Source organism: Chlamydomonas reinhardtii, chromosome 16, assembly GCF_000002595.2.
Source record: "Chlamydomonas reinhardtii strain CC-503 cw92 mt+ chromosome 16, whole genome shotgun sequence".
In the NCBI taxonomy this organism is placed as follows: Eukaryota; Viridiplantae; Chlorophyta; class Chlorophyceae; order Chlamydomonadales; family Chlamydomonadaceae; genus Chlamydomonas; species Chlamydomonas reinhardtii.
Genome location: NC_057019.1, coordinates 7518151 through 7542394, shown reverse-complemented (window position 1 = coordinate 7542394; position 24244 = coordinate 7518151). Strand labels below are relative to the sequence as shown.

The window sequence follows — 24244 nt, the reverse complement described above, 5'->3', positions numbered from 1 at the left end:
CTGCTCTGCGATTCCTGGGCTGCGCACACTCACGCCCACTGCTTTAATAAACCCGCTGCATCCATCGGCGCGACAAGACCCTCCCCCGCGACATCCAAACCAATATGAGTACCCGGGGGCTGCTACTTGTGAGCCCACAGCGGCTGCACTCGGGCGCGGAGCCCTACAAACGACTGCTGGGCGTTCTGTTGCGTGGCACGTGTGTGAGCCTTGCGGTTTCAAACCCTTACCTGTCGCTCGCGGAGCCGGCCGGTGCCATTCTGCTGAGGAACGGGCGCGTGCCCGAGCGCACACTGGAGCGGCTGCTGGAGCCGCATGGCGAGCACCTCACCGGCGTAGTGCTAGGTGGGGCAGTGGAGTGAAGCACACGGCCGGCACCACAGACAGTGGCGTCCTGGCAACATGCTCAGTCTTGCACCTGGTGGTTACTTCCCGGGCGCACTGCTCTATATGATACTGCTGCAGGAAGTGAGACGCACGCGGAGTGGGAGACTTTCAGGTCATCCCAACACAACGATACGCTTCAGCAGGTAGGCACTGGAGCTGTACGACCGCCGAGGTACCATGCATCTCGCTTCCCGTTCGCACTCGCATCAAGGCCATGCCCACCCGGTCACCTACCGGCGAACATTCGTCATGACCCCGATATGTTGGCTGCCCTCTCCCGCCTGCAGGTGCACCAGGTGCTGCAGCGAGTGGCGCCCGACCTGCCCGCCGCCTGGTGGGACCGCTGGAGCCCCGACGCGCCCCAGTCCTGCCGGCTGCCGCAGCAGCCGCTGCCGCAGGTGCAGGCGCAGGCGCAGGCGCCGCAGCCAGACCTAGCAGCTGATACAGGTGCGAGCATGTCGGCAGCGGCAGCAGTAACTCCAGCCCCAGGTGTAGGCCAGGCATTAGGGGGCGGCGGAGCCCGGGGTTTCGCTATAGGTGGTGGGAAGGGGTCTGGCGGCGCGACCTGCAGCATGGCCACCTTGTTCCTGCAGCACTACCTCGACAGCCTGGGCTCCCTCAACACGTTCGGGTAGGGCGCTCTCCGGCAGCCGCATGTGACGCCTGCGTCATCACCGGAGCGTGTAATGAATGTGATGGGACTGATTCTGTTCACTGCGTACATGCGGTGGCAGACGTGAGCGTGTTGCTGTGTCAATTGTGATTGGACTGGACTGGAGAGGGGTGATGTGACAAGCAAATATGAGAGAGTCAGAGGGCACGTACATGAAGGGCAGCAAGAAAGAAATGTGGCCGAGGTGCCTGTGCCCCGGCTGGCAGGGCGTCACCGTACATACAGATGAAGAGGTATGAGAGCGTGGCGAGATGTAACCGCAGTTGCGCCTGCAGAAGGCGTACGCATTTATCGAACACTGTTCTTTTCTTCTCCCGGCCGATATGAAGGTTTGTGAAGCTTTCCGGGCAGATACCGTAGGATCTTCAAGCTTGTCAGATAGACGTAGCCGCTGGTAAGGCGCGGCAACAATGAGCGGCCCCTGACGTGGGGCGAGTTGGCCGAACTTCCTGGGTACCAGGCTGGTTTATAGCGCACCAGGCAATTCGGTTGTTACTGGACCGCGCTGGCCATGTGCAAGATGCACCGCGCTGGTCAGTATGACGAGGCTGCGCAAGGGGCAGCGCCTTGGGATATCAAGTGACGTCGCGTGGGGGCGTCTGAACGGGCATCTGCACGGAGACTGCAGAGAGTGAATGACGGAGCTTTTGTAAGGTCAGGGGGGCCCGTGGTCACTGCTGTGCGCCATCTTGATCTTGAAGCGTCCCCTAGGGATCAGCGCCTACTCTGGCACGCGCCTGATATGCACGCTGATCCTCACCATTCGAACATCATTCCTGCTGCAAGCAAGAGCAGAGGGTGGTGAGAAGCACAGTCCCGAGTGTGATGGCTGTGATCCCGGCCCACAAATCCCACACGGCGAGTCGGGAAGAGTCACTCAGTGGGTTCCACCCCTGGTGGGTTCGCGGTTACTTCGCCGATGATTGCGCTCAGGGCTCCAATCCCAATCCCCGAGGTCCAGGTTCCAATCCTCGTCGTTCCTATCCCAATCCCTGAAAGCTTGGTTCCAATCCCTGCCGTCCCGAACCCAACCCCTGGCCGGTCAACCCAATCCTCAAGTGCCGGGTCCAATCCTACTCTGGCCAATCCAATCCACGGAGGGGCGTTCGACCAGCCGCGCACTCCTGCCCTGCCGTTGCAAATTGTTTGGGTCTGGGAATCAGCTGCACCCTGCGGGACTTCACCAAACTGCCTTAACACTGTCCCATCGCACATCCACGGAGGGGTGACCGGCGCCAGGTCCAATCCTATACCCAATACCACCCAGGGGCACCCCTGATACCACCCCTCTGCTTAGCATCATGCTATTCGGCTACTACGATGACACGCTCCCAACCTGTGACCACCTGGCCGGCTTGTACAACCCAAACTGTCGCTTTACATTTGTGCTACTCCATGGCTTTGCCGTGCCACGCACACCAAGAAACGGTCTGGGCCGCGTCTAAGGCAGGGTAGCATGGGCTGAGGCAGGGTTGTGCTGTTGCCTTCTCCAACACGCAGATTTAATTCATCTTCGTTAACAGGGTAACATGCCACTGGAGGCACCATAGGGCAGAGCCCGAAACGCCAGACCACACTCGGTCTATTCAGCTATCGTACACGCGGGCATTGCGCTAGCCAACAGGTCGTCGCCCGCAAGCACACCCTTTGCAAACTCATACAGCCAACCCAACAAGGAACTCAAGCAAATCAAAAAACTCTGTGCAAACCTGACGCGCTCCTGCCAACACACAGCGCGCAACTGCCAACCGACATCGCGCCTCCACCCGCCTGATGTCCGACTTGGTGTGTGTGCTACGGGCTCACCCATACTCTGCAGAACTCGCTTCCGCACCTACAGCCCCCACTCCCCAAAAGGTAGAATGCGTCCCATTATGTTATGCGCAGACCGCGACAACCGTCAACGTATGTTGTTATGCGACAGAGGACTATGTGCTTGTCGCAGACTTCGCAGTGACCGCCGGATGCCATGCCTGCGCTGCGTAAAAACTGGTGGCATAGGACGTAAGGCCAGCAGAGAAGATTGCTATGCCACGGGCTCCCATATGCTGTTGTACGCCCATCTCTCCCCACTCGTCACTCTACTCTCGCACGCGCTGCTGCTTGCATCCATTGCAGATGGCACCGGTGTGTCGGGCGCGCATCCGTTGCGCCCTCCTGCTCGCCCCCGCCACGTCGCTCCTCCTCCGCCCCAGCAGCCTGTCACGTACGGCGCTGCTCTGACGGCGCGTTGGCGGACAGCCGCCGGAACTCATCCCGCAGGCGCGCCGCCTCCTCGTAGCGGCCGTCGCTTAGGGCGGACTCCATCGCCACCACCAACTGCGCGATCGTGGGCGTCACAGGACGTACCCGTCATCCTCACGACCTCGAACGCGGGGATACCATGCCCGGTGATGGAGTTGGTAATCGTGCATCATGCAGCTTACGCAATTCCCAACCAGCGCTCTTCCTAGCGGTGCATTTAACCCCCTGCGAGTCCACCCACCCTCAGCAGCTGGTTGTGCGTCATCTCGTGGTAGATGAGCTGCTGCATGGAGCGCGCGTCCTCGAAGCGCTCCTCCTTGACTGCCAGGTCCTTCTGCAGCTGGTACATCACTGCGACGTGCGGCGTGGCACATGCAAAAGGCGGCACTCAGGGAAAGGACAGAGCCCAGCCAGCGCAGCAGGACGTGCAGTGTGGCACTGGCGGAACACATGGCCGTAACGCGCTGGCTGTCATGAAGGACGCCGTGCACTCACCGGTGGGGTCCTCAAAGCTGGCCAGCGTCTCACGCACGGAGCGCACGATCTCGCTGGCCGTCTCGTTGGGCGCTGCGGGCTGGTCGGGGTACACAGTGGACGCGGCGTCTGCGATGCGCTTGGAGACGTACATGGGCGAGCCGAACCGCACCGCCAGGTTGATGGCGTCGCTGGGGCGCGCGTCTACGTCCACCTCCGTGCCCTTTGGAGAAGCAGCGGGGGCAGGAATGTGTGGGAAGAGCTCGTCAGCACTAGTCGGGCCACTGCATGGCGGGCAATACAGGGCTCTCAGGCCGAATGAATTGCGGCTCACCGGCTCCGGCTGGCCCGTGGCATCGTTCACTTTGGCCAGGTGGATTCGGGCGTAGTAGGTGTTTGCCACAATGTCGGTGATGCGGATCTTCACAACCCGGAACTTGATCTCACTGCATGCAGCGCAGCCATGTTGCGCAACAGCAGCAGCTTCAGGCGCCGTCACGAGGTGCCACGCTGTCAGGCGCGCCGTCGTGGCGCCCGAGCAGACATGCAGACATGTAGAGACGCCAGAGCTCTATTCCACCTGTCTTTTGTGTTTCCAGACACGACACACCCCCTGCCCGGTTGCCCTTCCCGCCTGTACACTTTCCAAACACGCTGCACGACCTCCGGGCCCCCAACCCACCGCAAAATGTTCTTCATCACGTCGTGTGTCAGCGGGCGCATCTGCCGCTGCTTGTTAATCTCCTTTACTAGCGCGTTGCTCTCGTTCTCGCCTGCGGAGGCCAGCCAAGGGTGTGTCGAGGTGCCGACTCCACACACCCCGTACCGGCACCGACACGCCCACGACCACGCCCATGTCCTCTCTTTCACTGCCTCCTCGAGGTGCCGAACTCACCGATGTGAACCGGAAGCACGCGCTCGCGCCCGTCCAGGATGCGCAGGTACACCACAGCCTGCAGTGTTGCAGCACCGAGCACCGCGGTAAAACTCAGCAACCGCATGCCAGGCATGGTATTCACACCCCGAAACCAGGGCGTGTATGCGAGGCCAGAAGGCATCTCGCAAAAGCGACTCACATTTCCACTGTTGACGCGGACCTGGTCGACCTGCACAGCGCCAGCCAAATGAAGTCAGTTGCTCTGCAGGCCTCGGTCGTGGGGATGGCGCCCGATCGAGGGACAGCGACATCGGGGTGCTTTCCAACATATTTACCTTGACCTCGACGAAACCGTCAAGGCTGGGGTCTCGAGACGAGCCTGTGTTGCCCTGCTCAGATGCCTGAGCCACCACGCGGTTGCAACGGCCGCTGACACACGGCGTGCAGGCCGGGACCGAGCGCGCGGTCCATCCTCCGGGCGCAACGCTTGCTGAGGAGCGGGCGCATCTGACGGACGCCGCAGTCGAGCATACAGGGCTTAATACAGCCCTGGAAGCACTCCGGCTGAGGACAGACGTCTGAAAGAGCGAGGCTGAAGCCATGTCGCGAAACCCTTCTTGCGGTAAGTGGCCAACAGGCACGCTGGCAGAATCAGAATCACTTTATCAAGGGCTAACTAGCGAAGGTGAAGGCTCTTTGGGCACTGCAAAGGGAGCCCTGCAAGTTTAGGCGCCCTAAAAGCTCGCTGGAGCAACCGAACGCAGTAGGTTCTATCAAAAAGTCTGCCGCCCAATGTCGCCGTGTTGTACTGACATTTGGTAGTTGATTTAATGGGCTGGTTCAAGCAGTGGCCTCTTCCGTGAGCCCGCACCCACGCCCATCGCCCATCGCCCAGTGGAGCCGGTTCCAACTCGACCAGCCAAGCGCCGGCCTCCTAAGTAATTGCAGCTTTAGCAGACACAATTATAGAAACATTTCAAGAACCACGCGACGGGGTGACTATTTGACTTGAAACTCGGTTTGACAGCCTTGCGCGGGAACAGCAATAGGGGCCAAAAGTCATAGAGAAATGAGTGCAGCTCAAATTCAGGTTATTCTGTCCAGCCCCCAGAGCTTCGCCGGGCTCATCGGGCAGACGCTGTCGACAGACAATGCCCAGCGCAAATCGGCTGAGGACCTCTACAGCTCTCTTCGCAAGCAGCGCCCCGATGCGTGCGCAACTAACCTGCTGCAGCTTCTGCGCACGAGCCCAGAGGTGCTGGTGCGCTCCACCTGCGCCGTGTTCCTTCGAAAGGTGATTCTTTCAAAGCCGGCGGGGGCTGGAGGGGGCTGGGGAGGGGGAGGGGGGCGGGCCACTATATACATGACAGCGCGCTTTTCAAGGGTCTATGTGGGAGTCAGACCCACATACTGGCATGAGGCATGCCATCAGCCACCCGGCTAGACCAGACACACAACGACGCATGAGACACGCCCACACCCACACTGCACAGCCTCCACATCCTGGCACTCCAGGGCCAGCGGGGGGGGGGGGGGGGGCGCTGACGCCGCGCTCAGGGGCCTCCCGCAGAGTGGGCGGTTGAGCTAAGCGGCGAGTGGGGTCAATGTCAGGCCTACAGGGCTGATTGGTCAGTGGCTCGCCTCCCGCCCGGTGAAGCCAACCGCTTAGTGAGACACACGCCACTCATGTCCTACAGGTCGTCAAGTCCGGGGGCAAGGAGGCCGGCTGGGAGCAGCTGAGCAAGAGCACGCAGGTCAGACATAACGCAATCCCCCTGGACTCTAGCTGCTCATAAGGCAACTGCCACTTCACCCCCTGCTGCAACCCAAGCGTTAGCCGCCCTCCTTAACGCCGCCTGCAATCAAATCCGGGATGCCAGGCCGTGGTGAAGCGCGAGCTGCTGGCGGCGCTGGCGGCCGAGGTGGACCGCAACGCCGCCAAGCAGGTGGCGGCCGTGGTCATCGAGCTGGGCGAGCAGGTGATGGACGAGGTGGCGGCGGCGCCCGCCAAGCGCGGCGGACGCAAGAAGGGCCCCGCCCAGCCCAAGTGCGGCTGGCCGGAGCTGCTGGCGGGGCTGCAGGCATGGCTGCAGGGCGCCGGCGCGTCCGCGGTCACGCGCGAGGCCGCATTGATGGTACGTGACTGGAGCAGCACATGCGTGCATGGGACCGAATGAGACTCCTTACGCTCCGCCACAATGCATCACGTCCCTGCCTTGCCACTCCTGCATTCTGCCGGTGCCCGCCGCTGCTGACCGCCCCCCTCCCTCGCCCCTGCAGGTTGTGGCCGGCCTGGCCATGGAGCTGCGCGCCTGGGCGGCCCAGCTGGCGCCCGTCATCACCGCCTGCCTGGCGCCGCCCGCCGACCTGGCCGTGCAGCTGACCGCCCTCAGCGCCGTGTCAGCCTTCCTGGAGGTGAGGCGGCGGTGGCGGCAGTGGCCGCTGCGGCGCCTGCGGTGGAACGCGGTTGCTCAGCTCACTGTGCGTATCGCGATAAGGTATCATCCCACGGTATCATCCTGTTACGAACGCCCTCGTTGCGCCCACCTCCTGGCCAGGTCCTGCGCAAGCCGGCCGAGCTGCGCCCCTACCAGGCGGCTCTGACGGGCGGGCTGGTGAGCCTGCAGGCGGCGCTGGCGGCCGGCAACACCGACGTGGCGGAGCAGCTGCTGGTGGTGCTGGTGCAGGTGGGGCCGGAGGCAGGGAGGAGGGGCAAGAGGGGGGTGGCATAAGCCCGTGTGGGTCGCGGCGGACAGCATCGCAACATGCTATGTGGGAGCGTAGCCGCAGCGAGGCCACCCGTAGACACGGCAGAGTGCTGATCGCTGGCTGGCGGCCGTGTTCGCCGTGGTGGCGGCCGCGTTCGCAGACTGCGGAGCGGGAGCCGGCGCTGTGGCAGCCGCACGTGCGCACGGCGGTGCCGGGCATGCTGGCGCTGGCCGGGCCCGCCGCCGGGCCGGGCGGCGCGGCGCTGCCTGATGACCTGCGCAAGCTGGCGGCGGAGTTCGTGCTGACGCTGGTGGACATCAAACCGCAGATGGTGCAGGTAGGCGGGGCTGGGGAAGTGCAGGTGGGCAGGGCGCTGCTTCGGCAACATGGCTGCAGGGAAACCACCAATGTCATGTGTGTGCGTGCGTTATTGTATGCATGTGTGGTATTTAAGCCGTCGTCGACACCTGTTCACTGCCTGGTCGCAGTCGGAGATGGGCGCCGGCCCGCTGGCGGCGCAGCTGGTGAGCTGCCTGGCCCACTTCCTGACGAGCGGTGTGGAGGACGACCCGGCCTGGGGCGACGACCCCATGGCCTACCCCGACATGGACGACGACGAGACGCTGGGTGAGGCGGCGCGGCGGGGCAGGCCGGGGTGGCGGTGCTTGACTGGAGGCCGTGACGCGCAAGGACGAGGTGGATACCTTTCTGTGTAGCGCCATTGTCCAGGAACCATAGCTGCAACCCTTGTGATGCTCAGCGCATGTCGCTCACGGTGGCTGGCACCAACTGCCGCTTCGCCTGTGCCCACCCGTGTCGCCCCTCCCCTCGCCTCCTCCAGGCGAGCTGCACCGCCACGGCCTGGAGTGCGCCACCCGTGCCGCCGACTCGCTGGACAGCGGCGCGGTGCTGCGTGCGGTGGTGGACATGACGGGCGCCTGGGCGGCGGACGCCAGCGACTGGCGGCGGCGGCACGCGGTCATGATGTGCCTCAGCCAGGTGGTCGGCTCCGTCAAGGACGTGAGTGCAGGTGTCGCCGCGGCAGGGACAGAGATTGCCAGCGAGGGCCAGAACTCTAGTTACCACTACTGTGTGCCTGGACTGCAGACATCGATAGGCTTCGTGCGCCATAATCGCATAAGAAGCACGCATGCCGGCATGGCCCGCATTCGCCCTTCCTCTCGCCCAAAACAAATAATGACTGAACAAACAACACAACGCCGACATGCAGGTGGTGGGCCCCGCCGAGCTGGCCTCGCTGGCGGGCCTGCTGGTGGGTGCCCTGCGCGACCCGCACCCGCGCGTGCGCTGGGCGGCCTGCCACTCGCTGGGCGTGCTGTGCGGCGACCTGGGCCCGGGGCTGCAGCTGGCGCCCGGCGGCGGCGGCAGCGCCATGCTGGGCGCGCTGGCTGGGCTGCTGGCGGAGCCGGAGGGGCCCGCCTGCCCGCAGCGGCTCAAGGTGCGGCGCAATGGCAACTGGAAGCGCGTAGAGGCGCACATGCGTCAAGACGCAGGGCAGCGGAACGGAACAGGCAGGCGAATTGGGCCATCGCCAGCCATATTTGGATATGAAGCCGTCAATTTGCTCCACACTGTAGCTTCATCTCCGCTGTGTTGCGCCTCTGTCGCCGCTCCTGCTGCTCAGGCCACCGCCTGCCGCGCGCTGGTGGGCTTCCTGGAGGGGCTGGACGCCGAGCCCGAGGAGGCCGCCGAGGCCGCAGCCGCCGCCACCCCGGCCCTGAGCGAGGAGCAGCGCAAGGCGGCGGCGGCGGCGCTGGTGGCGCCGCACCTGCAGCCGCTGGCGGGCCCGCTGCTGGCGGCGGTGGACCGCTGCGCGGCGGGCGAGGGCGGCAACCTGGCGGGCGGGCGCGCGCTGGTGCCCACGCCCACGCAGGAGTTCAGCCTGGACGTGCTGTGCCGCCTGGCCTGCGTGCTGGGGGTGAGGGGGCTTTCGCATGGTGGCGGAGCATGTCAGCATGGTGAATGGCGGAGTTTGGTCTGGGGCATGGCGAGTGTGCCGAAGCAGGATGTCTGGCTTTTCTTTTCAGCATCTATGTCTGGCACTGAGCTTTGTCCCGCCCCATCCCTACCCGCTCTGTCGCCATTGCCACCCCGTCCTGATGTGTCAGACTTCCTTTGCGCCGCTGTACCCAGTGGCCATGCCGCGTGTGCTGGCGGTGCTGGGCCGCTGTGCCGCCTTCCATGCGCCCACCGCCACCGCGTCCGGTTCCGTCACCGAGGAAGAGGCCACCGCCATCGTGCGCGTGCAGGTGCGCAGCCGGTGTTGCCTATAAGGCACGGATGCTCGCCGCGCACGTACTGCCGAAGTGCCACTCTCTGCTGACCGCCACCGCCGCCGTGACCGCTGCACGCCGCAGGTTGGTGCACTAGAGTGCGCGGTGTTCATGGCCCGGGCCGCCGGCGCCGCCGCCGCGGCCGAGCACCTGCCCACGCTGACGCGGGTGCTGGGCCAGCTGTGCCGCCCCGACATCGACAGCAGCAGCCCGCTGCTGGTGCCGCTGCTGGCGGCGGTGGAGCCGTTGGCGGCCTGCCTGGGCCCCGCTGTGGCGCCGGTGCTGCCGCCGGTGCTGCCCCTGCTGGCGCAGTGGGCCACCCGCGATGTGGGCCTGGAGGTGAGCCACGAGGGGTGCGAGGTGGTGCGGTGTGCCTGGAGAGGGGGAGCTCTCCTGAGTCCTTGCTCCTCACCAGCTCCAGCTGTACCAGCCATGTTTCCTTGAAGGACATGTATGTGTATCTGCCTCGCCTTGCCTGTCATCCCCGCCCTCATATCCGCCCTGGGCCTTGCCTTAGTCGCTGGAGGACTCGGACGATGAGGAGCCCGGGGACGGCGAGGACGGCGCTCCGACCGCCGCCAGCGAGGAGGAGGAGGACGACGACGACGACGGCAGCGAGGGCCGCGACGACAGCGACGTGACGTTCGTGACCTACGGCGGCGCCGACTACCGCTACGTGGCCAGTGTGGCGGCGGCCAAGGCGGCGGCGGCCAGCGCGCTGGAGGAGCTTGTGGAGCGCATGGGGCCGGCGGCGGCGCCACAGGTGGGCGGGTCGGGCGGACGGCGGGGCCCCGGGACTGGGATAGGGATCATGTGTTTGGGGGCTGGATTGTGTCGAGCGCTGCTGGTGAGCGTGTCACACCGTATTCGTGGCGGGTGAATGATGTTACGGGCCACCTGACCGGCAGTCGAAGCTGCTTCTCAAGGTGTTTGCCGCTCCACTGCACATGTGCGGCCGACCACTCACAGGCGCCCGCGCTGGTCGAGGCGCTGGCGGCCTGCCTGCTGGACTACCCGCTGGACGACGTGGCGGGGCCCGCCCGCAACGCACTGCCCAAGCTGCTGCGCGCCTACCTGGGCGCACTCAGCAGCGGCGCCCTGCCCGCCTCCGAGCCCGCCGCCAGCCCCGCCGCCGCGCAGGCGCTGCTGCTGCGGCTGTGGCAGGCGGTCACGGCGGTGCTCAACTTCGAGGCGGTGGCGGCGCCGGCGTCTGCTGCGGAGGGTGGTGCTGCTGGCGCGGCGCTGGGTCCGCTGCTGGCGCTGCCGGGCGGGCTGAAGCGGCCCACGCCCACGTCCGCCACACGCGCCGACATGGCCGAGGTGCGCGCGGGGCCGCGCTGCTGGGGCATGTAGCTCCATGCTGGGGCCGAACAAGTTCTCCCGAAGAACTCCTGCGCCGTAGCAACGCACCACCTGCGCCGTAGCAACGCACCACCTGCGCCGTAGCAACGCACCACCTGCGCCCTACCAACGTCCCCACTGCGCTCCATCGCCGCCGCCGCCCCCCCCCCTTCACTCCCCGCACTCTGCAGCTGCTGGCCGCCATGGTGGACTCGGTGGAGGGCTCCATGCTGCAGCAGCAGTGGGTGGCGGACGCCTTCGCCGCGCTGCAGGTGGGGGCGTTGGGGCGCGCGTGTATCAGGCGGAGCGGGGCGAGGGCGAGGGGATTCGGGGTGTGCCGCCCCTGCGCTTGTGGCGTGCAAACATTTGGCTCAGCCTTGACCCCGCCCATCACTCTCCTCGCATCGCTTTTGCCTAGAACTTCCTCACCTTTCCCGCACCTCACCGCTTTTGGGTCTGGGCCCGGTCCCTTTCCACTCTCCTCGCCACCCCCCACTCCAGGCCGCCACTAAGGCCGCGGCGCTTGAGGCCAACGTGGAGCAATTCGCGGGCGCCGACTCGGACGATGACGAGGAGGAGGACGACAAGAGCATGGACGTGAGCAGGGCGGTGCGCGGAGGGCGGGGCCAGGGACGCTGCGTAGTTTTGCTGCTGTGGAAGTCCGATGTGTTACCGGGTTCCACCGGGTTCCTGTCGGAGCCATGCCTACGAGCGCCGTGGTGCTGCATCGCCCACAGGGAAGCGAGGACGTGGACGAGGAGGAGAGCGAGCGCTCGGAGGAGGAGGAGAGCGAGGAGGACAGCGGCGAGACGCCCGCGGCCGCCCGCGAGCGCCTGCGCAACCAGGTGACTACGTAGCTCCCCGGACTTGCGCCTTTAGACGTCACACAGTGGGGCGGCGTGTGACGGCATCCTCACTGCATTTGCGATGCGGCACTGCCCCACCCATTGTCGCCGCCACCATGTGTTTGCCCGCAATTCCGCTGCAGGTGGCCGCGTGTGTGTCCGCCTTCAGTCGCAAGTACGGCGACGCAGTGGCCGCCCTGGCGCAGCAGGTGCTGGCGGCGGCGCAGCCCGACCAGCAGACCGCGGCGCTACTGAGCGTGCGCGGCGGCGTGGTGGCCTGACGGGACTAAGGGCCGCGGCCAGGCCGCACGCAGGCGACCTGGCGGCTGGGGTGCCGGGCCCTGCGCCGTGCGTGGTCCCCAGAGTGCCGGTGGCCGCCGGGGAGCGTGGGGCTGTGTCGCAATCGGCACGGCCGCGGCCCGTAACCGCAGCGTCATTGGAGGCTTCCCTGGCAATAGGGGCAAACCATAGTGGGCATAGAGGACATCATTCTCGAGTGACACTTGTCGTGTCGTCCTGATGGGGTGCCCAGCTGTGCTACTCAAATGTATCGAACCGTAGAGAATCTATGGATGTGCGCAAACGCACGGTATTATACCGGATCTGCTGACCGCGCCACTGCGCGTTAAGGTGGAGCCTCTGTTACGCACCACCTTCTTGACGTCAGGCTCGTCTAAGTGCGTCAAGCATCGGAGGTTGCTTCGACAACGGACACGAGCCACATGTTCTGTCCACGGCCAAGATACCACGTACATACTGTGTAAGCTTGCTCCTACCAGGATGAACATAATATGTAAGCTCGCTCCTGCCAGTGTGATGTATGGCTGTGTGCACATTATTTGACGTGGTCAGGTTGCGACATGTCGACATGTGAATTGCGACATACAACATTGCGACATACCAAGACTCGCCCACATTTGCATAGCTACGCGTCTGGAGCCCATTTAAGTAACATCTCCCAGCTTTGCGGCGGTGTATTGCGCTAGCGTAGCCACAAGCTCCTCCCACTGGCCGCACGCTACGCCACGCCAGCACCACCGTGGCAACCGAGACACGTTTTGTTGTGTGCCACGGCGTTCCACGCTTACCAGAGGCATATTGAATGCAGGCACAATATGTCTGGCGGGTTTGGATGCGTTTGGGCGGTATGTGCAGTATGTCGCAATGTCGTATGTCGCAATTCACATATCCACATGTCGCATCCTGACCATGTCAAATAACTTGCAAGCTGCTATATGAGCGCTGTCGGGGGGCATCCCCGTGATGGATGCACCCCATAGAACAGATGCTATGGTGATGAAGATCAGGGCACCCACAAGGGGTAATGTATCCTCCTTGGGGCAGAACACACATAGCAACTGTAACATTGTAGCTTCCCATCTGTCAACGAGGTGTGTTCCCTGAAGTTCCCTGACGTCATCGGTCATCCATAGAGGCGCCGAAGTCGGCAGAGCCTAGAATTCTGAACACCTAGCTAGAAAGCTCATAAGTCTATTCCGCTATCATTTGGAAATGAACTGCAGCTCGGTGTGTCGTGATGGGTCGTGAGCCTGCGGCTGGGTTGTCCAACCTCAGACACCGCGACGTCCAGGAGCAAGCCTTCAAGGTGAGCGACCTGGTGATCATCCTAACGTTTTGCTATGCTGGCCATGATTTCAAGCCAAGTAATATGCACCCAATATAACCAAGGAGTTATGAAGGCAACCCCCGCTTGACGACTGGTGGCCGCAGGCTTGTGACGGCGGCGGTGGTCGTGCACGAGGCAGGCACGACCGGTGGCCGCACATCCAGCGGGTTTGAGCAGGGGGCAGCTTACCGGGTACCTCTCATGGGGACGAGGCCGCCGTGAGGCCACCACGCCGGTGGTGCATTTGGGGGTGGGGGCTCAGCTGCATCAGCAGCTGCGATCTGCAGCAGCGCCAGCGCGGCGATGTCCGCCAGTGATGGCGCTGTCGCTGCAGGCCTGGAGGCGGCCGCGGCCGCTAATCAGCAGCCGCTAGCCTCAATAGCAGATTACGGCGCGTCGCTGCTAGCGGACGTCATTAAGCGGAGACCTGAGCAGCAGGCAGATGCGGCAGCACCGGCCGCCAAGGCACCGCGGCTGGCGTCCAGTGAGGATGCAGCGGCAGCCGCAGCGGCGGCAGCCGGTGCGGCACCGCTGCAGTTTGCTCCGGATGATATCGCCCGTATCGCCCTTAGCAACCTGTGGAACGCGGTGTCAGCCGCGGCAGCTGCAGGCCGGACTGGGACGCCGGGCGCTCCGCCCTTTGCGGCGCCACCAGCCGCAACAGCCCCAGCCGCGGCGCTGATGCCGTCGCCGCGCACCGGTCCCCACCACAACCCGCGCGACATCATCCGGCTGTCCAGCAACCAGGGCGCGGCGCACGGCGCTCATGCACTGCGCAAGTGCTTCCCGGACGAGATCGCGGCGCTGTGCGAGACGGGCGAGAGCACGCTGGTGCAGCTGTGGGCGGCGGTGCCGCAGAAGGACGGCGAATACCAGGCCTTCACGGCACGCCTGTTCCTGCAGAAGCGCACGCCGCTGCTGTTCCTGCGGGCGGAGATGCTGCAGGCGCTGGGGCTGCACAGCCACGCCGAGTTGCAGCTGCGGCGGGAGGGCGACCGAGTGCTGTGCTCGGTGGTGTCGGTGGGCGTGGACAAGCTGCGCAAGCGGCAGCGGGGCGGGCAGCAGGGGCAAGCGAGGGGCGCAGCAGGCGCGGACGAGGAGGCGGACACGGACACGGATGAGGGGGAGCCAGCGCCCACCCCTCAGCCGGAGCCTATTGCACCAGAGCCGCTTCAGTCCCCGTTCAGCCCACCACCGCAGCCGCAGCCGCGGCAGTCGCAGCTGGGGCAAGGGAGGGTGGAACCTGTGGAGCCGCGGCCGCAGCACTTGCCGCCAACGCAAGCAATGCCCGCGCAAGAGCTCGCCTCCGCCCACAGCCTGCGGCTTCCAAGCGTGGCGCTGCCCGCCGTCGTCGCTGCCCCCGCCGTTGCCCGGCGGCCGCTGACGGTGGCGGACCTGGGCCCCAGCCGCGGGCCGCAGGTGCTGGTGTACAACCGCAGCCAGGGCGCCTGCACCGGCGCCGCCGCCATCCACCGGCACTACGGGGCGCAGGTGGCGGCGGTGAAGAGCACCGGCGCCTCGCAGCGGGGGCGGCTGTGGGCGCGGCCCTGCCTGCCGGGGGCCGGGCTGGGCGAGCTGCAGGAGTTCGAGCTGCGCGTCACCTGCAGCAAGCACGGCACCGTGGGCCTGGGCTTCCGCATGGACCTGGTGCGCGCGCTGGGCATCATGCAGCCGCCGCTGGTGGAGCTGGGGCACATCGTGCTGCGGCTGTCGTTCGAGGGTGAGGGCGAGGGGCGGCCGCTGGACCCAGACCCCCCGCCCCTGGGGCAGCAGGCCGCGGACGGCGGGCGCAGGGTGCTCTGTGAGGTGGTGTGGCTGGCGGAGGAGCTGCAGGCAGGAGGGGCGGGGGGCGCAGGAGCTGCGGGGCCCGCGGGGGCCAACGGGGCCAACGGGGCGGGTGCACCGGAGCCCCGCAGGAGCGGCAGTGGCCGTGCCTCGCGCGCCTCGGCGCAAAAGCAGGCAGCCGCGGCGGCAGCGGAGCTGCAGATGGAGGAGCAGCGCCAGCAGCTGCTGCTACTGCAGCAGCTGCAGGACCAACAGCCGCACCCGGCGCACCTGGCGGCGCGGCTGGTGCCCATTGGCGGCGCCGCCGGCTACCTGGAGGACTTGTACGGGCTGTACGACACAGAGACCGACACGCCGTGGCAGCTGGCGGCAGGCGGCACGGGCGGCGGGAGCGCTGGCTACCCCTGGCCGCCGCCGCGGCTGCGCCTGGACGAGTCCACGGTGGAGGCCATCTTCCGGCAGAGTCTGCGCAGCGTGGCGGCAGTGATGATGCAGCAGGGCATGCGGCGCCTGGGGCAGCCGGCGGGGCTTGGCGCACAGCCGCCGGAGGGCCAGGCAGCGGGCGTGGCGCCGGATGGGCCCGCGTGAGCATGGCTGGCTGTGGAACTGTGCGTGGGTGGGGGTGGGTGTCTAGGGGGGGGGGTAGTGGGGACGAGTGCGGCGGGTTTGCGCACGCATCACATGTTGCAACATGGGACTGAACGCCAAACGCAGTGCGAGGATTATGTGTCCACGGAATGGTGCGCTCCATGGTGGGGCACTTTCATGTGCATATTAATGACCTTGGGCCAATCTCCATGACCTTGTTTGGGAAGTGAAAGGATGCGTAAAAGAACTGGTGCGCGTGTGAGGTGGGGAGCAGTGAAAGAGAGCCGAGAGTTGCATTAGGTTCATGAGTATTGGGGCTATCACATGAGTGGGGCATTGCTTACTGGCGCATGTGCGCATCACAATGCGGGGAAACGCAACAAATGCAGAGGGCGGCGGCGAAGAGCGTATGGAGGGGGTACTGGCTAGCGAGCCCTAACTGGCCCTAACGGGCTCCCGATGTGCACCTGGTGATGTGCTTCTCATGTGCGGGGCATCTCGGTCTGACGGTGGGGCATCCGAGGCGCTCACCATGAATCGCCGCGTTTCCACACAACGCGACAATGTGTTAGGCCTACGCCTCGCTAATACCAGTACAGGCGATGATCCGAACGGTGAAAGGGGGCGAGAGCTGAAGAGCCTTGGGTCACAGCTCTTCACATCCGGACTGCATGACTGAGGTAGGGAACACCATCCTTTCTCCCGCTCTAGCACCTGCGAGCGCAGGCAGCGGCTAATGCCGCCATGACATCATCCAGCTGCATCCAGCTGCATCCAATCCGTGCGTAAAGGACTCGTGTTTCCATGTACCAGGTGTTTGACCCTCGCGCCCAGAGCCAGTGGATGCAGAAGGTGCAGCACGGAGCTGGCAGGAGCTACGACCCTGCTACGACGCTACGTACGCTACTTGGGAGGAATCAGGGCAGGGTTGTGCACGTCAACTGAACCCGCCGTAGCAGACTTCGTAAGCGTCGCCCTAGGCTACCGTAAGTGCCGTCCCCAAAGCCCACTGGCCTATTGCCCTATTCTCTTTGCCCATGTTCAAGGGATGGCACGCAGGGGACCGTTACTCACAGCACTTTTGAACGGGGCGGCAGTGCGGCCCCGGCCCCGGGGACAACGCATGGATCGGGTACGACAGGGAGCAGCACATACAGCCTCCTTGTAGCATACATACTGACGCATTCTGGGACTGTTTGATATATACAGCGCGCCCGTGCATTATTACAGCGCAGGCAGTTCCGTGCTCTTCTGGCAAACATGTTCGTGTATCCGTATCCAATATCGCCAGACTCCGGCCAGCCACATGCTACCGTGCACGTACGGCAATGGCCAGCCCCCTGCTTGCATATGTACAGCTCCAAAGAACCTTGACCAATGCGAATGGCCTGAACGGCAACACTGCCGTACTCCACCAAACTTGAGGTTGCCAAGGGATGCACGCAACTGTTACGATACATGCTGCTTACTGTCCGAAAGTACACACCGCCCATCTTTTCCCTTCACCGCCCTCCTGATGTCCTCCACTGTGACGCGAAGTCAACGCACATTGTCACTGCCACTCGGCGTGTTACTCTCGTACCCTCACCCGCCCACGTTTGCTGCTTACTTGCCCGCCGTGAGCTCCTCAATGGTGTCCTCCGCGTCAAACGTCATGCCCTGCGCGCGCACGCACGTGCCCAGCGCCTTGAGCCACTCCTGCGTCTGCGGCGCGTTGCGCCCCTGCCGCAGCAGTGACGTCTTGAGCGCGCGCCGGTACAGCGGCTCCGCCTGTTGTGGGTTGGCGCAATGCACAGTGAGGTTTCGGCGGGATCGACACGACACGCAAGCGGCCCCAGTTTGGACACATCGGCACCGCCACCCACCGACATCCCATAACCTCTGTCCCCATCCGCGCCGTGATTGCTCGCGCCTACCCGGACCTGCCCTCACCTCTGCGTTGCGTCCCAGGCTGCTGCCCACACACGCCGCCAGCGCCACCAGCGCCTCCAGCGTGAGCGCGTGCTCCTCGCCGAACAGCCGCTGCCGGATGTCCAGGGCGGAGCGGTACAGCGGCTCGGCCACGGCGCCGCGGCCGGCGGCGTTGACGCAGGCCGCCAGCGCCAGTGCGGCGGTGGCGGTCTCGGCGTGGTCCGTCCCCAGCACCTGCTGCCGCAGCGCCAGCACCTGCAGTACGCAGCGAGCAGAACGAGCATACAGCCTTAGAGTGGATAGATTGTGACACCGCCATGCTAGACCTCACCTACCCGCAGACAAGGCGGGAGGGTAGCAACCATGCACAACCAAGCATTCCAACCCGCCCCACTCCACCCCACCCCGCCTCATCCCACCGCACCGCACCCCGCCCCACCCCACCCCATCAAATTGCTCCGCACCTGGCGGTAGAGCGGCTCCGCCTGGGAGAAGCGGCCCTCGCCCTTGACGTTGTCGGCCAGCCCCGCAAGCACGTTGGCGGCGTCGGGGTGGTAGTCGCCCAGGTGGCGCCGCCGCAGCCCGATGGCGTCGTTGTAGGCCGCCTCCGCCTCCTCCCACTGCCCGCGCAGCCGCAGGCAGTCGCCAAGCCCCGCCGCCGAGATAGCGGCCTGCGGGTCCTCCGCCTCCTCCTCCTCCGCTGCGGTGCCGCCGCCTCCACGCGCCGCCGCCAGCTTCTGCCTCAGCTCGTGCGCCTGCTTGAACAGCGCCTCTGCCTCCTTGGCGCGGCCGGCCTGGCGGTACACGGCCTCCGCGGTGGCCTCCAGGCTGGACACGGCGTCGGGGTGCTCGGCGCCCAGCAGCCGGGCGCGGGCCTCGTGCGAGGCGCGGGCGTCGGCCTCGGCGGCCTTGGCGTCGCGCTTGAGGCGGGCGGTGATGAACTGCAGCTTGGCCACAGCCAGCTGAGGGTGGGGGTGAAGGGGGGTACATTCATTGAAGAAGTGAAGGCGTAGCCAGGAACAGTAGCACAGCAGACGCGTCGTTACCGATGGAGGGCACGGAGGGACGGGGTGGTGAGGTGCTGATGGAAGGAACACGCGCGCAGCAAGCTGCAGTCACTCACACCCGGTTCGCCCCGATCCAAACGGGGCAGCCCACCGCCCAGCTTACCTGGTGCTCGGGCGTGGCCTTGGTGGGGCTGGCGTCGATCTTCTTCAGCAGGTTCTCACACACCGCCCCCAGCCGCGCCGGCAGGCCGGCGGCGCGGGCAAAGTGCGGCAGCGGCGCGCTGAGTGCGCCCACCACCTGCGGCACCGACCAGGCGGCGGAGCTGGGCGACGCCAGCAGCTCCAGGCCCAGCGTGAGGTGCGGGTACTCCTCCCGCGCCGCCACCAGCCCCAGCCGCCAGCACTTGGTGTTGTAGCCCTCGCTCCACTCCCGCAGCTGGCCCAGCACCCGAGACACCAGTCGCGCCTCCGTCGCCGTCTGCTGCCCGCCCGCCGCCGCAGCCGCGCCCGCGGCGGCGCGCAGCAGCGAGTGCAGGGCGTGGGTGCGGCCGCTGGGCCGCCACACCAGCCCCAGGCGGCCCAGGCCTGCCAGGATGCCGCGCGCGCGGGAAGGCGGCACGCCCAGCACGGCGGCCGCGGCGGCGTCGCTGAAGGCGGTGCGCAGCAGCGCCAGCTGGCCCAGCAGCGCCTGCGTGGCGGGCTTGAGCGCGCCAAAGGCCAGCACCACGGCGGCGGCGGTGGGGTCGGCCGCGGACAGCTCTTTGGTGGCGGCCTTGATTACGTCCTGGCGGGGAGGTGGGAGTCAAGGGTCAGGGAGCGAGTGTTCATAAAGAGCTAAGGGCCTGGAACAGGGTGAGTCTTGAGGCGGGTTTGGGACCAAGCAGGAGGCCCCCGAGCAAGCATCCCGGTATTGCCCTCTGTTCTCCCTGTGGCTGTGGCTAAACCCCAATGCGCCTGCTCATGCCCACAAAGCGCTGCCGCGCTACCCTTGCGTCGCCCACAGCCGGCGATATCTGTTTCCTCGCGCTTACCTCGAGTGTCAGGCGGCCGGCTGCGAGCGCATGCGCCACCACCAGCAACGCCAGGGGCACGCCGCGGCATGCCTCCGCGACGCGCGCCGCCTCGCCCTCGCCCAGGTGCGCCGCCACGCCGCGCACCAGCCGCACGCTGTCCGCGGGCGCCAGCGGCTCCACGTCGCGCTCCGGCAGCTCGAACTCAGCCGGGCCCTTGGCCGTGTGGCCCGCCTCACCCGGCGCAGCAGCCGCCAGGGGACCCAGCGCCACGCGGGAGCACACCAGCAGACGCGCACCGGGCGCCGTCAGCGCCACCTGTGACGAGAACAGCAAAAGCAGTGGCAGCATAAAAGCATGTGCTCGGGACTGGAACCGTTTGCCGGCGCGGGACGGCAGCAGTGTGGCATTGGGAAGCCATGGGCGCCCTGTGCCTGCCTCACACCTTGCTGAGGACGTTGCGCAGCGCCTCCGCCGCGTCCGGCGCCGCCAGGGCGTCCTCCGCGTGGTCCACCACCACCAGCACGCACACCGCGTGGCCGCCGTAGCTGGTGGCCAGGCGGATCGCGTCCACCACACGCAGCGGCGGGCCGTACATCTCCTGTGGGCGGTGCGGTGCGGTGCCGTACAGCGCGGCGGTGCAAACAGGTCAGTAAGCCCGCCGGGAGGCACGGTGCCGCACACCTGCAGCCCATTGCCGTCGTGCCGTCTTGCATGCGCACCACAACTGCCTGCTCCTCTTGTCGTCCCCGCCTGCTCCACCAACCTACCGCCACCACCGCCACCACCGCCACCACCGCCACCACCGCCACCACCGCCACCACCATCCCCTCAGCCAGCACCAGCGCCCTCACCGTCTCCATGCCCAGTGCCGCCGCGAACCGGGCGTCCACCTCGCCCGCACTGCCAGCGCCGCGCAGGTCCACCCACAGCGCGCCGCCAATCAGCTTGCCCGCCGCCTTCAGCCGCCACCCCACGTCCGCCGCCAAAGTAGACTTGCCGGCGCCGCCGCCACCCAGCAGCACCACGCAGCCCGAGCCCGCCGGCGCAGCGGCGGTCGCGTCCGGCTCCGCTCCCAGCGCCGTCTCTAGCGCCGCCGCCTCCTCCTCTCGGCCGACGTACCCGACCGGCAGCGGCGGCAGCAGGCAGCGGCCGCCCATGGTGCGGCGCCTGACGCTGCCCGGGCCCTCCACCGCCGCCCGCACCAGCTCCACCAGCGAGGCCGCATCGCCGCCCTCGCCTGCTGCGGGCGGGAAGGCCTCATCCAGCTCGTACACGGACACGGTGCCCTTGTTGCGCTCCTCCACGTTGATGCGGAAGTTGGTGCGTGCCGAGTCGGACGACACCAGCTCCGCAATGGCGGCCACGTCGCCCGCAGGCACCGCGCCGGCGCCGCCCTCACCCAGCTTGGCGGGGAATGCCTCCCACCACACCCGCCACGGCACCTGCGTCTCGGCGGCGCTGCAGTGGCGCGCCCAGAACAGCGCGAGGTCGTGGCGGCGGATGGCGGACTGGGGAGCCGGCCGCCCGGCGGCGGCAGAGCCCGCGCCCCGGCAGGCCAGCAGCGCCGCAGCCTACGAAGCAGAATGTGGTGGGGAAGTCAGGCGGTTTCCCACGGCGCCGGCACGCGCGCACCGTCCCTGTAAAAGCCTCCGTCCTGGGGCTCCAGGCTTCAGCCCTGTCGTTACACCCGCCCACCCACCCGGACCCGGCCCCACCCTGCGCCTCACCTCCTCCACGCCCACGGCCGGCCCGCAGTCGCCCAGCGCGCCCAGCACCGCCTCCACCAGGCCCCGGTCGCCCGCCACAGCCGCCAGCCCGCGCGCACGGACCACCAGCTCCCGGGCCGCCGCCGCGCCGTCCATGGCGTCCGGCCGCGCCCGCTCCACAGCGTCCTGCACCAGCCACCAGAAGCAACGCTCAGTGTAATCCCCGTACCAGGATATGCGGCAAAGGAACAGGAGCAGAGACTGCACGGCCGCAGGACGGCACCACCCAGGTCCCTCCTTCCTGCCCGCACCTGCAGCCCCTGCAGCCGCACGTCGCTGTCCACACTCAGGGCCGCCATGGCCGCCTTGCGCGCGCCCTCCAGCGCCTCCAGCAGCCCCGCAAAGTGCTGCTGCTCGCCGCCCGCCGGGTCCAGCAGGGCGGGCAGGCCGGCCGCGCCGCCGTAGGCGTCCACGTAGGACAGCAGGTCCTACACAGCGCGAGAGCGAGTTGAGTCTTGATACAGACTGCATGTGGCGCGAGTGGATCTGGAGCAAGCGATCACGACATTGAGCGCAGCCCTCCATCCTCCCTGCCCGCCCACACACTAGCGCGCTGCCGCACACGCCCCCAGGCCTCACCTCCAGCACCTCACACGCCCCCGCCTCACCTCCAGCACCTCGCACAGGTCCGCCGCGATGCGCTTGTAGGCGGGCGGCGGCAGCTCCTGCATGCAGCTGGCCAGCACGTCCAGCAGCGCCACCGGCCGCTCCCACAGCAGCCGGCCCTTCACGCCCGCCGCCGCAGCAGCCGTGTCGGGCGCCGAGAGCCGCTCCAGCAACCGCACCAGCAGCTGCGCGGCCACGTTGCCTGGGTGGGAGGAGGGGAGGGTTGCAAGCGTAAAACTTTGGGAACAGGATAGGGGAGGGGAGGGTGCGGGGTCGCATGCGGGTGGGAAGGCGTGCGCCCACGGGCTCTGGCCAGGTACGGTCTGGGTGTTGGCGGCCTCAGCTCATCAGGTCCTGGGTGCAATAGGTCTGCCACCGCCTGCACCCACACGGCAGCCGCGACACTGCCTGGCCTCACCTGGGAAGGGCAGTTTAGGCCCCACAGCCGCCACCTCAATGCGCGTGGGGTCAATGCCCTGTAGCACCCGCATCTGCGCAGCCGAAGGAAACACATTGCGTGGGCGATTGCACCCGCACATAGGCACGTATGCCATCGTGTCGGCGGGCTTTTACTGGCGGTCCGTGTGCCCATGTGTCCATGTGCGCCCCGCATGCCACCAAACCCGGGCTGTACACGCCAGGCCTCCTCACCGTCAGCGACGTGTCGTCCGCCTGCGCCTCCTGCTGCCGCTTCTGCTGCGCAGCCGCAGGCGCAGCCGCAGGCGCCGGCCCAGGCGCCGACAAAGGCGCCGATGCAGGCGCTGATGCACCGCTGGCAGCAGCCTGTGCCGCTGGAGCGTCAACGGGCGCGGCCGCGGTGGGCTTGACAGGCAGCGCCGGCAGCGGCCCCAGCGCGGCAGAGGTACCGGGCGCAGGGCCAGGCGCACCGTCAGCTGCCCCTCCTGCGGCTGCGGATGGCGCGCGGCTTACGGCCAGCTCGCGGAAAGCCACCAGGCGGGCGGCGTCGTCGGCCGCAATGCCTTTGGAGGCCAGATCCTGTTGACACGTGTGGTGGCAGGGGTGGGGGATGGGGGGGGGGCGGACTGGGGGGGCGGAGGCATGAGGAGTTGGGTGCAGTGCCTGGGGCCTGGGCAGGCACGTCGAATGGGCTATCACATCGAGGGTCGGGTATGTCCATGTGCTTGAAGTTCGAAGTGCGGCTTTCCCAGCGCGAGCGGCTTGTGCTAAGCGCCTACCTGCTCCGTCCACTTCGCCATTGCCTTCCCATCAGCAGGCAGCAGGGGCGTCTTGTGTACTTGGAGCTCCGATGGCAGGGACCCGAACCAGGTCGACACATCCTGTAGCACGTATGGAGCGGCCCGAGAACATAACGAGCAAGGGTTCAGGAAGTTGTCCCTACCCCTACCCAGCCATAACGGCGCATGTCCGGCATCCGAAGGAGCCACCAAAGCACCATCTTTGACACCGTCCAGCCAGCAATATGAAGACCATTGTCCAACTTTCCTGATATGCGGGTGCTCATGTTCAGTTGCTTATCCCACGGTGTTCAAGCGTCGACGGTCCTTCTCTGCGCACCTCTTGCGTCCAATTTATCAAGGGCTTCTCCTGAAGTGCATTTACATCAGAAGACGCTGGTGCTGCTGGGGCCGGCTGCGCAGGTTGCGACGCAGTGTTCTGCGACGCGGGCTTCGCCGCTGGTTGCGATGCCGCGCTCGGTTGAGCCGGTATACTAGAGCCGCAGCCCATTTGTGTATAATGTCAAACGTATCGCTTCAGGATGTAAAGAAGATAAAGTCTATCCCAACTTCCAACCCAACGCTACGTGAAGAGAAGCTCAGACTTAGAGTGAGAGCGATCGTATCCTAACCTATGTTGCAGGTGCTATTAAACCAAATATGTAGGTGTGCGTGGCATGCTCTCAACATCGGACCGCCCGATGGCACGAACCCGACTTGTGCTCCACGCAACAACCCCAGCACCTCATCGGGGAAATGGAGTCTGGGGAAATGGGATCCCATGGACGCAGCATCGCTCGTTTTCGCCCGCGCAGCCTCCAATACTTACCTTTTCATGTAGTATTAACAGCTGGGTCAACCCGCGTCAGATTGCGAGGTCGCGCGCGGACTTCCCCTCGCA

The 24244-nt window shown here is 66.2% G+C and overlaps 5 protein-coding genes across 5 annotated transcripts; 3 read left to right on the top strand and 2 right to left on the bottom strand.

The window, feature by feature from the left end:
- CHLRE_16g688414v5 (uncharacterized protein) lies at positions 1 to 1725 on the top strand. The gene is made up of 3 exons (XM_001698800.2): positions 1 to 345; positions 466 to 530; positions 675 to 1725. Exons 1-3 carry the CDS (start codon positions 105 to 107, stop codon positions 1020 to 1022), a joined length of 654 nt encoding a protein of 217 aa, XP_001698852.2. The 5' UTR covers positions 1 to 104; the 3' UTR covers positions 1023 to 1725.
- A 203-nt stretch (positions 1726 to 1928) lies between these two features.
- On the bottom strand, positions 1929 to 5464 carry CHLRE_16g688302v5 (uncharacterized protein). The gene is made up of 8 exons (XM_001698860.2): positions 4991 to 5464; positions 4855 to 4884; positions 4674 to 4731; positions 4461 to 4551; positions 4113 to 4224; positions 3800 to 4001; positions 3546 to 3655; positions 1929 to 3379 (listed from the first exon to the last, which is right to left on the bottom strand). The coding sequence occupies exons 1-8, from the start codon at positions 5255 to 5257 to the stop codon at positions 3263 to 3265; spliced, it is 987 nt and encodes a 328-aa protein (XP_001698912.1). The 5' UTR covers positions 5258 to 5464; the 3' UTR covers positions 1929 to 3262.
- Positions 5465 to 5620: 156 nt separating this feature from the next.
- Positions 5621 to 13220, top strand: CHLRE_16g688190v5 (uncharacterized protein). Its single transcript, XM_001698801.3, has 18 exons — positions 5621 to 5949; positions 6353 to 6409; positions 6536 to 6790; positions 6936 to 7070; positions 7214 to 7342; positions 7525 to 7701; positions 7853 to 7991; positions 8206 to 8384; positions 8596 to 8823; positions 9010 to 9303; positions 9494 to 9634; positions 9743 to 9997; positions 10176 to 10421; positions 10628 to 10978; positions 11191 to 11271; positions 11501 to 11596; positions 11737 to 11844; positions 11988 to 13220. Exons 1-18 carry the CDS (start codon positions 5725 to 5727, stop codon positions 12123 to 12125), a joined length of 3234 nt encoding a protein of 1077 aa, XP_001698853.1. The 5' UTR covers positions 5621 to 5724; the 3' UTR covers positions 12126 to 13220.
- A 50-nt stretch (positions 13221 to 13270) lies between these two features.
- Positions 13271 to 16546, top strand: CHLRE_16g688078v5 (uncharacterized protein). The gene is made up of 2 exons (XM_043071624.1): positions 13271 to 13450; positions 13576 to 16546. The coding sequence occupies exon 2, from the start codon at positions 13775 to 13777 to the stop codon at positions 15842 to 15844; it is 2070 nt and encodes a 689-aa protein (XP_042916308.1). The 5' UTR covers positions 13271 to 13450; positions 13576 to 13774; the 3' UTR covers positions 15845 to 16546.
- Positions 16547 to 16748: 202 nt separating this feature from the next.
- Positions 16749 to 23970, bottom strand: CHLRE_16g687966v5 (uncharacterized protein). The gene is made up of 14 exons (XM_043071622.1): positions 23684 to 23970; positions 23344 to 23445; positions 22799 to 23143; positions 22566 to 22638; positions 22150 to 22349; positions 21793 to 21969; positions 21503 to 21667; positions 20627 to 21346; positions 20218 to 20373; positions 19794 to 20090; positions 18926 to 19546; positions 18220 to 18717; positions 17777 to 18010; positions 16749 to 17614 (listed from the first exon to the last, which is right to left on the bottom strand). Exons 1-14 carry the CDS (start codon positions 23852 to 23854, stop codon positions 17450 to 17452), a joined length of 3924 nt encoding a protein of 1307 aa, XP_042916307.1. The 5' UTR covers positions 23855 to 23970; the 3' UTR covers positions 16749 to 17449.
- Positions 23971 to 24244: the final 274 nt, after the last annotated feature.